At 39.3% G+C, this 12658-nt stretch overlaps 1 protein-coding gene across 4 annotated transcripts in view; it reads left to right on the top strand.

Annotated features, from left to right (window-relative positions):
- The window catches only part of EXOC4 (exocyst complex component 4), an 830068-nt gene that overhangs the window by 661828 nt on the left and 155582 nt on the right, over positions 1-12658 (top strand). For 3 of the 4 annotated variants that reach the window (XM_049894654.1, XM_049894656.1, XM_049894657.1), the window contains exon 13: positions 7897-8052. In XM_049894654.1, the coding sequence (XP_049750611.1) occupies positions 7897-8052 (156 nt within the window). Of the gene's footprint in view, positions 1-7821; positions 7875-7896; positions 8053-12658 lie in introns of those variants that run through there. The other variant, XM_049894658.1, reaches the window with a different exon arrangement.

Genomic DNA, 12658 nt, shown 5'->3' with positions numbered 1-12658 from the left:
GCCTCCTCAAAGTAGAGTCGACCTTAATGACGTGGGTGGAGTAGAGCTTTCGGGACCTTCATCTGCTGATGTGGCATGACTTAAAATGAGAAGAAACAGCTGCAAACATCCATTAATAATCGGAACCTGGAATGTACGAAGTATGAATCTAGGAAAATTGGAAATCGTCAAAAATGAAATGGAATGCATAAACATCGATATCTTAGGCATTAGTGAGCTGAAATGGACTGGTATTGCCCATTTTGAATTGGACAACCATATAGTCTACTATGCTGGGAATGACAACTTGAAGAGGAATGGTGTTGCATTCATCGTCAAAAAGAACGTTTCAAGATCTATCCTGAAGTACAACACTGTCAGTGACAGGATAATATCTATACGTCTACAAGGAAGACCAGTTAATATGACTATTATTCAAATTTATGCACCAACCACTAGGGCCAAAGATGAAGAAATAGAAGATTTTTATCAGCTGCTGCAGTCTGAAATTGATCAAACATGCAATCAAGATGCATTGATGATTACTGGCGACTGGAATGCAAAAGTTGGAAACAAAGAAGAAGGATCAGTAGTTGGAAAATATGGCCTTGGTGATAGAAACAATGCCAGGGATCAAATGATAGAATTTTGCAAGACCAACAACTTCTTCATTGCAAATACCTTCTTTCACCAACATAAACGGCAGCAATACCCATGGACCTTGCCAGATGGAACACACAGAAATCAAATTGACTACATCTGTGGAAAGAGGCGATAGAAAAGCTCGATATCATCAGTCAGAACAAGGCCAGGGGCCGACTGTGGAACAGACCATCAATTGCTCATATGCAAGTTCAAGCTGAAAGTGAAGAAAATCAGAGCAAGTCCACAAGAGCCAAAATACGACCTTGAGTATATCCCACCTTGACTTAGCTGTACGTATTTGTTTTTATTAAATATGGAATGGATTCAAAAGGACATTTATAAAATATGCTCAGTATCGGGCTCATAGAAGGCACTCAACGTATGAGCGCTTTTATTATACACTCCTATACTTTATTATGCATAACTTTATCATTGTATTCACCCCATTGTATTGCAGTCTTTTTAATGTTTGATTATATTTGATCAATTATTGATTTACATGTCTTTCTCCCGCTAGAACATTGTTTTTCAACTGTGGATTCACATTTATTAGGGAAGATTTCAGAAAACACATACTGCGTTCTCCACACTAGGCCCACTGAGAGTTGAGTCTGGGCAAGTATAGTTTAGAAATAACAGCACCCTAAAGCTCTCTGACCTGCACTGAGTGTGATGTAAAAGATGGCCTGATGTTTCTTATCTGCTCTCTTCCCATTAATTTTTCACTTTATCTTAAGAGAATTTTGTTTGTTTTATTTTGTGTTTGTATTGTTTTGTTTTAAGCAGAAGCCTAATACGAACCTCCATTTTTGCATCCCCGGTTGATGTCACTCACATTGCTGGACATTGCCCTGCACTTCGGCCCGCTATGGGTCCAGTCACTTACAGCTGAAATTCAGCTGCAGCAGCTTAATTTGGACCAACCTTGTCCAGGGTTCATTTGTCTAGCCTGGCTCCTCGTTTTTGAAGGGTCTGAAAGATTGAATCTGGGAAAGTAAACACCATGCCCTGGCTGTCTCCAAACAGTTGAATCCAATTAGCCCACCTGCCCCTGGTTGTTTACCTAATGAAAGACTGCACACCCCAGCTGCATCCAGGAACCGTGCGCACTTGCACTTCCAACTGTTCCGGAGAGAAAGCAATGCACATCAGAGCCCGTCGACTCCAGCAGATGTTTTCTGAGTGCAGTTCACCGAGCTGTGTCTAGAGGCTGGACCCTCCTCACCACAGCCTTATCACCTGTTCCAAGAGCTATACCTATTTCCCTCCTCCTCATCCTCCTCCTCCTCCTCATCCTCCTCCTCCTCCTCCTCCTCATCCTCCTCCTCCTCCTCCTCCTCATCCTCCTCCTCCTCGTCGTCCTCCTCCTGGGAACCAGTGTGCATAGTTACACAGATGGCTCTGTCTCTGGCCCAGTGAGCTGTGAATTAATTAGTAGATTATGGCTCTGGTAGTAATTATTAACACTACTCCTCTTGCAGAACAATTGTTGGAGATTTAGCTCACCTTTTTTGAGACTATTTGGATGTGCCCTGGAATTTTGTCACCCACATGATCTGGTTTATCACAAAGTCATAAACTAAGACATGCTGTTGGTCAGTATAGAAACTTTGCCACTTGAATGGGAAATTCACTTTACAGTAATTTTGTATCGCTAATCTGTGCTATAAGTCAGAATCCGTGACGGTATTTTAAATTAGAATATTTGAAACTTCTCATGGGATTAATGTTCATTCCAGGACAAATTAAAGTATTTCTTGCTGTAGACGGCGTATGGGTAGCATTTTAGTTAATTTGGATTACTGTTCTTTGACAAAGCAGAATCTATGAATATTACTGAAGGCAGTAACATAATATGAAGTTATTAAATTAATTCAGTCTTCAAAAAAATAAGTAAATAACCTGGGTACCTTTAATGTAGTATCATATCCTATTGAGCTGATTTCTTTTATTGCTGCTAGTGCTTAAATGAAAAACTCTAATCCCCAAAAACGTACACTACCATCTCATATCTCCAGACCCAAACTGTTTCCTGAACCTTAGAGCAGATATTGAAGAGCCCTGGTGGCACAGTGGTTAAGTGCTCAGCTGCTAACCAAAATATCAGCGGTTGGAACCCCCTTGCTGCTCTGTAGGAGAAAAGACCTGGTGATCTGTTCCCATAAAGATTACAGCCTAGGAAACCCTATGGGGCAGTTCTACTCTGTCCTATAGGCTCGCCATGAGTCATAATCAACTTGATGACACACAACAGCAACAGGGCAGATGTCTTAGACTGAGTTCTCTAGAGAAGCAAAACCAGTAAAGCATGTAAATATGTAAAGAGATTTATATCAAGGAATTGGCTCATGGGGTTGTATAGGCTGGAACGTCCCAAATCTGAAGGTCAAGCTGTAGGCTTCTCCTGATTCATGCAGCTGCAGGGGCTGGCAAACCCAAGATCATCAGGTCAGACGGCAGGACTCTTGTTCCCAGGCTGGGAAGGCCGACAAATTTCAAGATCATCAGGCAATACTACAAGTAAGCTGCTAGCTCAAGGCCCAGGAACCAGAGGTCAGATGAACAGGAGTCGGCTCCTGCAGGATCCAAAACAAACAAAAGCCCGAGAGCCTTACCAGAGAGTTCACTTATATTCGATGCAGGCCACACCCCCAGAGAAACTCCCTTTCAAATGATTGGCTACTCACAGCAGATCCTATCATGGAGCTTTAAGCCAAAACAATTTTTTTTTTTTTTTTAATTTGGGGCCAGCAAAACTCATAGTGCCCACAAGAGACAAATGCAAACCAAGCAAGAGTGCCATCTCCAAAACCCAGGGCAAATGTAGGATTCTTTTTTTTTTTTTTTTATTGTGCTTTAAGTGAAAGTTTACAAATCAAGTCAGTCTCTCATACAGAAATTTATATACACCCTGCAATATACTCCTAGTTGCTCTCCCCCTAATGAGACAGAACATTCCTTCTCTCCACCCTGTGTTTCCATGTCCATTCAGCCAGCCTCTCTCTCTCTCTGCCCTCTCATCTCCCCTCCAGACAGGAGCTGGCCACACAGTCTCATGTGTCTACTTGAGCCAAGAAGCTCACTCCTCACCAGCATCGTTTTCTATCCCGTAGTCCAGTCCAATCCCTGTCTGAAGAGTTGGACTTGGGAAAGGTTCCTGTCTTAGGCTAACAGAAGGTCTGGGGACCATGACCTCCGGGCTCCCTCTAGTCTGAATTAGACCATTAAGTCAGGTCTTCTTACAAGAATTTGAGGTCTGCATCCCACTGTTCTCCTGCTCCCTCAGGGGTTCTCTGTTGTGTTCCCTGTCAAGGCAGTCATCGGTTTAGCTGGGAACCATCTAGTTCTTTGGGTCTCAGGCTGATGTAATCTCTAATTTATGTGGCCCTTTCTGTCTCTTGGGCTCATAATTACCTTGTGTCCTTGGTGTTCTTCACTCTCCTTTGGTCCAGGTGAGTTGAGACCAATTGATGCATCTTAGAGGGCCGCTTGCTAGTGTTTAAGACCCCAGATGCAAATGTGAGATTCTTGCAGAGGGGGAGTCCCATTCAAGTAGAGCTTGCAGAGAAAAATAGGAGACCACATGAGGAAAGCCATTATCATGAGAGAAGAAGGCAGATGCGACAAACAGGATGTTTGACATCCAAAGACTGTAGTGATACAAAGGAACTTTATCACTGTTTTTAAAATATTCAGAGAGATAAAGGAAGAAATATAATCCATATTACAAGAACAGGACGTTTAGGAGGGGAGAAGCCAGTGAATTTGTAAAACAGCCAAATAAATAATCTAGAAGGAAAAGATACAATTATTGAATAATTTTCAAAAAAGTAATGGTTGGTTTAAATCATAGGGTAGACCCTGCAGAGAGATTCATGAGTGAATGAAGTGAGAAAGCAGAGTCAGCGAGGCCACTCATTTGATGACAGCATCTTTAAGGAAAGAGAGGAGCTTTACTAGAGGGGTAGAGATTCATTCATTCATTCATTTTTTGAAAAAATAACGTAGGGGGTTGTTGAAGATAATGAGAAGGGCGAAAGGGTTACAAGAACCTAGGCGGGTGTTCCTGTTAATGACTGAGTATGGGTACAGCTTTGAACACATTTCTGTGGGCGTTGGGGAATGGAATGTCAGAACATATATAATTAGGTCCCTTCCTTCTTATGTCAGATAGGAAGGATGTGGAGAAAAATCAATGAGTGGATAAAGAAAAGGGTGAATGCTTTAAAAAAAAATAGCCATTGAGGGAAATGGGAGAGGTAACTGAACAGAAACAGGTAAAAACAAGGCCAAAGAACATTGATGGTCATCTAGGATGGAATATCATGAATCTAAGGTAGTATCATTCTGTAAGATTGCACCCAGCACCCCATGTATGCTGCTGTTGTTAGGTGCAGTCAAGTCGGTTCTGACTCATAGCGACCCCTATGTAGGACAGAATGAAACACTGCCCAGTCCTGCAAAATCCTCACAATCATGTATAAGACTATATAAACTATTATATGAGATTAATCCATAAGCATTGCAGAATAGATGTAAGAAAATAACAAGAGAAAAGAAGCAACGGAAGAAGGTACCAGTGGGAGAGTAACTCAAGAGATTGGAGGGAAAGTTCTGCTGTCTACATTCTGAATAGCTGACCACAGTAACTGTTAGAAAACTTTTCCTTCTAGTGAGTTATAAGAATTCTAGAAATCTACCATAGCTCTATTATTTATTCCAGCTTCTTTTTAGAGAACCAGAGCAGTATTGCCCCCACAACATAAAACCATGTTACCTCAAGGCAGGCTGTCATGAGCCAACTTTTGGAGGGTTCAGTTTCTCTGGTCTGTAAACACTAAATTGTCAGTGGGGTCAAAGAGATTTTATCATACACACAGTCACACACATTCATACACTCACACATTCATGTATCTTGTGTTATTCATACATAGAAAAACTATGCATAACGTCCCCCTAGAATAACCCTTATACCAAAATAGTGTTCTGCCTGTGATAGGGGGACAACCTCTCGAGTCATGGTCAACTTCAGTGGAGTAGCCAGCTAATTAGCCCTCTCTTCGTTAGTAAGTGTCATTTCTGGCACCTAGAATTGCTGACAAGGGTTTTTAGACCATTAAATTAGTGACAGAACTGTTGAACAGAAACGGCTTTTTAATGAAGTTTAAATTTAGTATTTAAGATGAATATACAGGTACGTTCTGGTAAGAGCAGTATTAATAGCTAATCCATAAAAAAAAAAATCCATAGGGCCTCGTAAAGAACTTCAACACCTGTCAACTTTAAGTCACTAGTCAAAGCCCACTGGAGATTGCACTAATCAAATGTGTTTTCTGCCGGCATTGGGGCTGACCTTCTTTAAGGTGATAGATTAGCTTTGAGTAGAAGGATATACGTAGTTCAAAAAATACCTTCCAATAGAACTGGCTATTACTTTAAACCGAGAAGTCAGGGAATCCCAATTTAAAAATGGTCAAAGGACCTAAATAGAATATTGTCCAAAGAAGTTATTCAAATGCCCAGTAAACACATGAGAAGATGCTCAGTGTCATTAGTCATTACGGAAATGCAAATCAAAAAAAACTACAGTGAGATACTACATCACACCCACTAGAATGGCTGTTATCAGAAGTATGACAAGTGTTGGCAAGGATGTGGAGAAATTAGAACCCTAGTCCCTCGCCGGTGGCGATGTAAAATGGTGCAGCCACTATGGAAAACAGTTTGGCGTTTCCTCAAAAAGTTAACAGAGAATTACCGTGTGACCCAGCAAGTCCACTCTTATATATTTACCCAAAAGACTTGAAAGCAGGAACACAAACAGATACTTGTATACCGGTGTTCATTATAGCACTATTTACAGTAGCCAAAAGGTGAAAACAACCCAAGTGTCTGTCAACAGATGAATGGATAAACAAAATGTGGTACAAGTATACTGTTATGGAGTGAATTATGTCCCCCCAAAAATGTGTGTATCAATTGGGCTGGGCCATTATTCCTGGTATTGTGTGATTTTCCTATATGTTGTAAATTCTGCCCCTATGATGTTAGTGAGGGAGGATGGGCAGCAGTTGGGTTAGTGGGGCAGAACTCAGCCTACAGGATTGGGTTGTGTCTTGAGGCAGTCTCTTGAGATATAAAAGATAGAAGCAAGCAGAGAGACAGGCGACCTCATACCACCAAGAAAGCAGTGCCAGGAGCAGAGCGTGTCCTTTGGACCTTGGGGTTCCTGCACAAAGAAGTTCCTAGTCTGGGGCAAGATTGATGAGAAGGCCAACAGAGAGAGAAAGCCTTCCCCTGGAGCTGACACCTTGAATTTGGACTTTTAGCGTACTTTACTGTGAAGAAGTAAAATTTCTCTTTGTTAAAGCCATCCACTTGTGGTATTTCTGTTATAGCAGCATTAGATGACTAAGATATATACAATGGAATATTACTCAGCCATAAAGAGAAATGAAGCTCTGGTACATGCTATGACGTATATAAACCTGGAAAACATTATGCTGAGCGAAGTAAGTCAGAAAGTCAGACAAAAAGAATAATATTGTATAATCCCACTTGTATGGATATCTAGAATAGGCATAGAGACAAAAGTTTATTCATGGTTACCAGGGGCTGGGTTAAGGGGGCATGGGTAGCTATTACTTAAGGAGTACTGAGTTTCTGTTGAGGTGATAAACTTTTGTAAGTAGATAATGGCAATAGTCGCACAACACGGTGAGTGTAATTAATGCCACTGAATTGTACACTTAAAAATAATAAAAATGGTGAATCTTTTGTTATACATATTTTAGCACAGTAAGTTTTGTTTTTGTTCTTTAAGTCAAAGAGTTATCTTTTTTTTTTTCTTTAACATATTCTGTCACCCTTCAGGTACCATTTATGTTGTCATTTAATAACATTCTTTTGTATAGTTACACCACTTTTTATTTATTCACCGTCTCTCTTGAAAGATTCCTCCCAAACCTTTCATACATTTTTTATTTATCCTAATGGATAAACTATTATAAAAAAATGATAAAAGGGACTAATTAGTATTATCAGCTTTTATAATTACTCAGCAATCAAGAAACTAAAAATGAAATCCAGAAATCATGTTTCCCAGTAAAGTAGAGTATGTAATACATGTTACTGACCCCAATTCAGGTAAGGGGTTATGTCAATAAGAGAGATGAACGTGATATCTTTTTTCTACAGCAAAAGTTGGTGAAAAATGCTAACTGAATACCCCACATTGTGCTGAAAGGACTCTTCTCCACTGGTTGTGTTTAGGGGCATTGTCCAGTCAGAGGAAAAACTTGTCATCAGTGCATCTTGGGCAAAAGATGATGATATCAGCAGACTCTTGAAATCTCTTCTAAACTGGATTAATATGGCTCAACCCAAACAGCTGAGACCCAAGAGAGAAGAGGAAGAAGATTTCATAAGGTAAAAGGTCTATTTTCTAAGTCGTTTTAGACATAGAGGCAAAGAACTGTTAATTTATTGTGTCTTGTAGAAAATGTTGACCATTTCTAAATATCAAGCAACAACTAATTGAACAAGTGAAGTCTGTTTTCATCATACCTTGCCGTATTTCCCCTTTAAGTATGCCTTGGACATCTGAAGGAAGGAATCGATGTGAATCAAATTGGGAACATTGCTAAATCAGGTCAAATATCTTTCAGCTTTGATTTGCAGGCCATTCTCCCTTCTTATGGAAAAAATCTCATCCATTCATTCATTCGGCAAAGCTTTTTTGATTGACTCTATGATGTGCCATATCCTGGAACTATGACAATTAACGGGCTACGGTTCCTGCCCTTACAGAGCACGTTACAGTTGCTCTTCGCCTATTCTTCAGTTCATGGAACTGTTAGGTGGACTTTCTGGAAATGAAAATGTGCTTCCCATGTTTGTTCATATGTATTGTATTATCACTGATTGTTTTCTACTTGTTTTGACAAAAGTAGAGTCTTTCAACTTCATCACTCAATGTTTCCCTTTGTACAATTTAAAATATTTACTTAGCTATGAAAATATAGCCTGGTTTGACGAAGCTACCTATTTCTCCATGGCGGGCTGGCCACACTGAAACCTTCTCACCTCTACCATTTTAGAGAAGTGTAAAGTAGGGGAAAAATGGAGACAATCTTTTGTCACATTGAAATTAGGTTTATCCTTACTGTCTTTTGCCTATCCAAGTGAATAGATAAATAGTAAAAAATAAAAGCACTTCAAAGAAACAAAGACCAAAAAATAGAAATGAAGCAAGTTATGGCCAACATTTAGCTTTTCATTCGTCAGAGAACTGTGGGCTTATTTCATTTTCAGAAGGTGGATTGCAGTTATAGATAAACAGGCCTTTCTGTTCACAAAGTTAACCATATTTACATACCATAGTGTTTTTTTAAATGACATTTTATTATGAAAAGTTTTTTAAATGACATTCTATTATGAAAATGTTCTATAGTATTTTAACCTTTCTTAAAACCGTAATATTCAAAAGGTACCCTGTAATTTAACCTAAAACTTTCATATTTCTGTTTTTCTTCCTTAGTGTTACATTATCGCAGAGAAATTTGGCAGCTTATGACTAATGAAGCTGAGCACTCTCTTACATATTTTTATGTATTAATGGCCATTTAGATATCTTCTTTTGAAACATTTATTCACATCTATTGCCAATTTCTTATTAAGTTGTCTGTCTTTCCCATAGATATTTATAGAAATTTTTTTTATGTATCTGGGTGTAAGTTTATTGTCATATATAATATCTTCTCCCACTTCGCAGATTGTCTTTTCAGTCTCTTAACCACAAATCTTTAAGCGCTTGACTACTAGCCGAATGGTTGGTGGTTCAAACTAACCTAGAGGCTCTTTGGAAGACAGGCCTGGCGATCTGCTTCTGAAAAGTCACAGCCTTGAAAACCCTATGGATTGCAGTCCTACTCTGCACATTGGGGTCGCCATGATTTGAATCATTGACTCGACAGCAACTAACAGCAACAATAGTATCTGTTAATAAAAAGAATTTTAAAAATTGTAATAAGTCCAATTTATTTTTATTTTTTATGGATAGGACATTTGGTATCCTGTTCAGGAAATCTTTACCTGTATGGAAGTCATAGAATTGTTTTCCTTTAAAGCCTTTGTTTTGCTGAATATATTTTCCCAGATTCTGAAATAAACTTTAAACTCTTAAATTTTATTTCCAATTCCTATCTTCCACCCTTCCCCTTCACTTAGATAGCTCTGTCAGAGCTATAGCAATAGAGAGTAGCCTGATGCTTTTTTTTCTATCAAGACAGGGAAGGAATGATTGAGTGATCGATTGATTGGAGGCCCAATTAGAAATCATCAAGCCGACCCTAGGACAGAGGTCAGGCTACAAGGCTCTGCTGTCACAGGATTGTGTCATATTTTTCTCCTGCCGAATTTTTGAGCATTCTGGGTCAGCATCTTCCTTCTCCTCTTTAAGTGTACCCATTCAGTCATATGTATCACTATGGGATTGCCATGAGTCAGAATTCCAAAAGCTGGAATGAAGGTCCTGGCTTTCTTTACCCTTGTTGTGTTTGCTGAATTATATCACCTTTTGTCTTAAATATGAAGGGAAAACAAATTATGCGGTTTTTTTTGTTTTTGTTTTTAGGTAAGTTATACATGAAACGAGTATAATCTTAGGTATACAAGTCAATGAATTGTTATATATAATTACCTCCCAAATATAGAGCTTTTCTAGTGCCCCAAAAGGCCCGGCCCCAGGTAACCATGATTCTGACTTTCATCACCACAGCTTAGCTTTGCCTGTCCTTGTATTTCCACAAATGGTTAAGCACTCAACTACTAGACGAGAGGTTGGAGTTCAAACCCACCCAGAGGGCAGAATCATAGTATCTGGCTTCTTTTGATGAACATCATGTCTGAGAAATGTATCCATGTTTTTTCATGAAGACATAGCTTGAAAACAAATTATGTTTGTTTTAACAGAGGAAAAATAATTTTATAGGTCTGTTTTACTTTGTATGTGATTGATTCTTTCTTTTTAACCCACCACATTGTCTCTCCTGATTGGACATTGAGAGCAAAGGGAAGTACTGCGTGTGGCTGAGCTGACAGAGAGCCTTGATCCAGCCCGTGGGTGAGCCCTAGAGCAGGGCAGCAGCCCAGACGACAGGAAAGTCCCGCTCTCTCCTGGAGCTGCTTTGTAAAGCTCAGAGCGCTGCTCGGCCCCCAGATGTGTGTAGGACCTGGTGCTCTTTGCGGTGAATGAAGGTTATGTGCCCTTCATTACCAAATGAGGCCCTCTCCTATTCTTGTTTTTTAACTAAAAAGTAAAATGTATTATTTCCAGGCTAACTCTGAAGAGGGAAAAAAAAGAGGTCAAGCCAGGGTTTTACAGAGAACAAAAAAACAGCAAATACCTTTTGTTCCCAAAGAAGCTGAAAGCAGGTTTTCTGGCCCATTGTCTTCACACCTGCCATGTCTATATTTCTATTTATCTTTTTGAGATCAATGAGGATTCAGTGAGAAAAGGGAGTCCTGCTTTCTGAGGATGTTGTTAACAGAAGGTGTAAGGTGTAGGGGGAGGGAAAGAGAGTGGAGAAGGGGCTGTTTAGGAGTTAGGAGGACATATGTGTTTGGAAAACCTGCCCAAAGAATATCTCTTACCCCCATTTCACTCAAAGCCCTTGAATTTCAGAGAATAAGAGTCTCTTCTCCAGAGCCAGGTTTGAAAATCCTCAAATGGATAGATGTAATTGGCAGGGCCAGGACCAGAGATTTCAGGTGATAAAGGTCAAAGAATGTGTAATACCTGCAAATCAGCCTTGAACTGTAGCAGGCAGAATGTAAATGATGAAGAATTAAGTCTCTTGACAGATCCTACAATGTATTTCAACAATCACAACAGTAATAGCTGATGGTGCCACACACTGTACAGCAGCAGTATGCGTTTTAGGGGCTATTATTACTCCCATTCAGCAGATGAGAAACTGAGATGCAAAGAAATGAATTAACTTCATTTGTGGAGCTAGTAAGTGACAGAGCTGGAGTTTGAACCCTGGTGGTCTGGCTTCCGGAGTCACCATGCAGCAATCAACCAGCCTGATAATGGATTGAGTCTTTGTGGTTTTGGAGGTTTGAGTTATTCCTTCGCGTTCATTGATCATCATAATTCTTGACCGATAGTCAAGTTGCTTATCATACAGATACTTTCACTCTAGATTTTGTGTTATTTTTGGTAGTTTGTTATTGTTGGTAGCGCTCGGATGTGTGCACAGTTCAATTGTCGTATTTCGTTAGAGCTGAACGTTGCCCAACTTTCTGTGTTATGACTCCTGACACCGACTTCATTGTAGACCAGGCCATAGCCTGCTATACCGCAGTGTTTTGAACAATCGTTCATAAAATTGAATGTCTGAGAGTGAACATCTGAGAATGGTAACATCAGCAAATTATGCATTGCAACGTAATATGTAGTACATATCACTGATAATAAGGTGTACCAAAAAAAAGTACCATCGTAAGTGCAGCTGGTTGTTAACTTGAAAATGTTAAAAGTCAGGGACTGCCTGTACTCAATACAGAATAGAGACTAAAGAACATTTAAAAAATATTTTTAGTTATTAAATTACTTGGAAGATAACTTTTTATTTTGTCCAGGAAACCAAAAGTAGTATGTTTATGGAGGCTGCTCTTTATTTTATGAACTTATGAGGTCACTGCGATTAAATGATAGCAGATACTGGTTTCAGAGAGCAAGTGGGTCGGTCGTGATGATTTCTAAGTTTTTATTTGCAAGATTTCTATAATAAAATTTTAATGAAAAAGAATCTTTGGAATAAAAGAAGAAAAACAGGTTTTAACTTTTTCCTTCCTTCTATGAAACCGTTATAGCCCATCATAGATCCCGAATAAATATTTGTTGAATGAATGAAACTCAATTTAAAAATGAAAAGAATCAAACATAAAGAATGCCTTAAATTGGAAGAAAATGCCTTCAGTGGACTCCCTAAAAATTACAAGACAAAAATGATAGTAACATGTTCCT

Source organism: Elephas maximus, chromosome 8 (assembly GCF_024166365.1).
Source record: "Elephas maximus indicus isolate mEleMax1 chromosome 8, mEleMax1 primary haplotype, whole genome shotgun sequence".
Lineage (NCBI taxonomy): Eukaryota > Metazoa > Chordata > Mammalia > Proboscidea > Elephantidae > Elephas > Elephas maximus.
The sequence above is the reverse complement of the archived record's forward strand: the minus strand, read 5'-3'. Positions and strand labels throughout refer to the sequence as shown.